The sequence below is a fragment of the Epinephelus moara genome, unplaced genomic scaffold (genome assembly GCF_006386435.1).
Source record: "Epinephelus moara isolate mb unplaced genomic scaffold, YSFRI_EMoa_1.0 scaffold1937, whole genome shotgun sequence".
In the NCBI taxonomy this organism is placed as follows: Eukaryota; Metazoa; Chordata; class Actinopteri; order Perciformes; family Serranidae; genus Epinephelus; species Epinephelus moara.
Genome location: NW_026079475.1, coordinates 1 through 1,163, shown reverse-complemented (window position 1 = coordinate 1,163; position 1,163 = coordinate 1). Strand labels below are relative to the sequence as shown.

Here is a 1,163-nt window from a genome sequence, read left to right as displayed (position 1 = left end):
GAATGTAAGTCCTGTTTAGGTCCTTCAACCTCAGCAAAGAAGTAGCAGTTGCCTCTGGTGCCGTAGGTGAGGGCAGGCCGTCTGCTGAGCCAGCTGCAGTCTGAGATGATGATGTAATCTATGTCAGAGAAGAAGGTGTCTCTCTGGGCCAGGATCATGGCGTCCAGGCCGTTAGAGCCCGTCTCCTCCATACCCTCAATGACAAACTTGACATTTACTGGCAGCTCCATATTGAGGGCCTGGTAAGCCTCCACAGCATGGATCCAGGCTAAAACTGGGGCCTTGTTGTCTGATGCTCCTCTTCCATACAGGTTACCATTGATGTCAGTCAGGTTGTAGGGATCTGTTGCCCAGTCGTCCTCTAGCTTTGCTGGCTGGACGTCCACATGACCGTAGACACACACGGTGTGTTTGTTTGTGTCATTGCCAAACTGAGCTGTCACCACTTTAGGCAACGCTAACATCTGTCCATCAGGAAGTTCTTGTTCTCCGACGTCCACCAGCTCTACAGTCCCTCCCATCAGCCTCACCTTCTGAGCCACCATCTCCATCATGTGGTGTAGGTCTGGTCTCTTCAAGACGTTGCTGGAGTCACTTTCAATTGCAACCCAGTCCCGCAGAGCCTCCACATATTCTTCTTGATGGTTGTCAATGTACTGCGCAAGCTCTGTGTACTGGAAGGCATGGACAGTAGAGATGACGAGCAGCAGAATGGAGGGCAGGACTGGAAGATTCATCTTGTCTCTGCTGAGCGGTGTGTAACAGTCTCCTAGGGCAGGCACACTGTGGCCCTGTGTTGTTGCCTGGACATTTATGTAGCCGCCCCTGGGTTCAGCAGGAACAAAAGCAGCATGATGAAATGAACAAAGTCCTGTTGGTTGTGTTTTGAAATCTCCAAGCAAACCCCCAGCTACATAAAAGTAGAGTAGCTTTGTTCCACATTAGGCAGGTGTCCCGTTGTGCTGGACTTAACGTTGAGCTACTTGTAAGCATTCCTAGTTGACATGCAGTTACATTAGATTAAAACACTGAGACAGGTTTGTCTAAAAATATTTAACCTTTCACCTCTTCATGTTCATTGGATAAATTACCCGTGGTGAAAACTTCCTGTCTCTTTGTGTGTTTGCCTTTTTTTATTGTGCAAGTGTAGGACAACACAAACT

General features: G+C 48.5%; 1 protein-coding gene across 1 annotated transcript; it reads right to left on the bottom strand.

The window, feature by feature from the left end:
* Positions 1–5: 5 nt before the first annotated feature.
* On the bottom strand, positions 6–804 carry LOC126387083 (beta-Ala-His dipeptidase-like; the record flags this gene model as incomplete). Its single annotated transcript, XM_050039638.1, has 1 exon — positions 6–804. A coding segment is annotated over exon 1 (732 nt), but the record flags the coding sequence as incomplete, so codon positions are not given.
* Between the last annotated feature and the right edge of the window lie 359 nt (positions 805–1,163).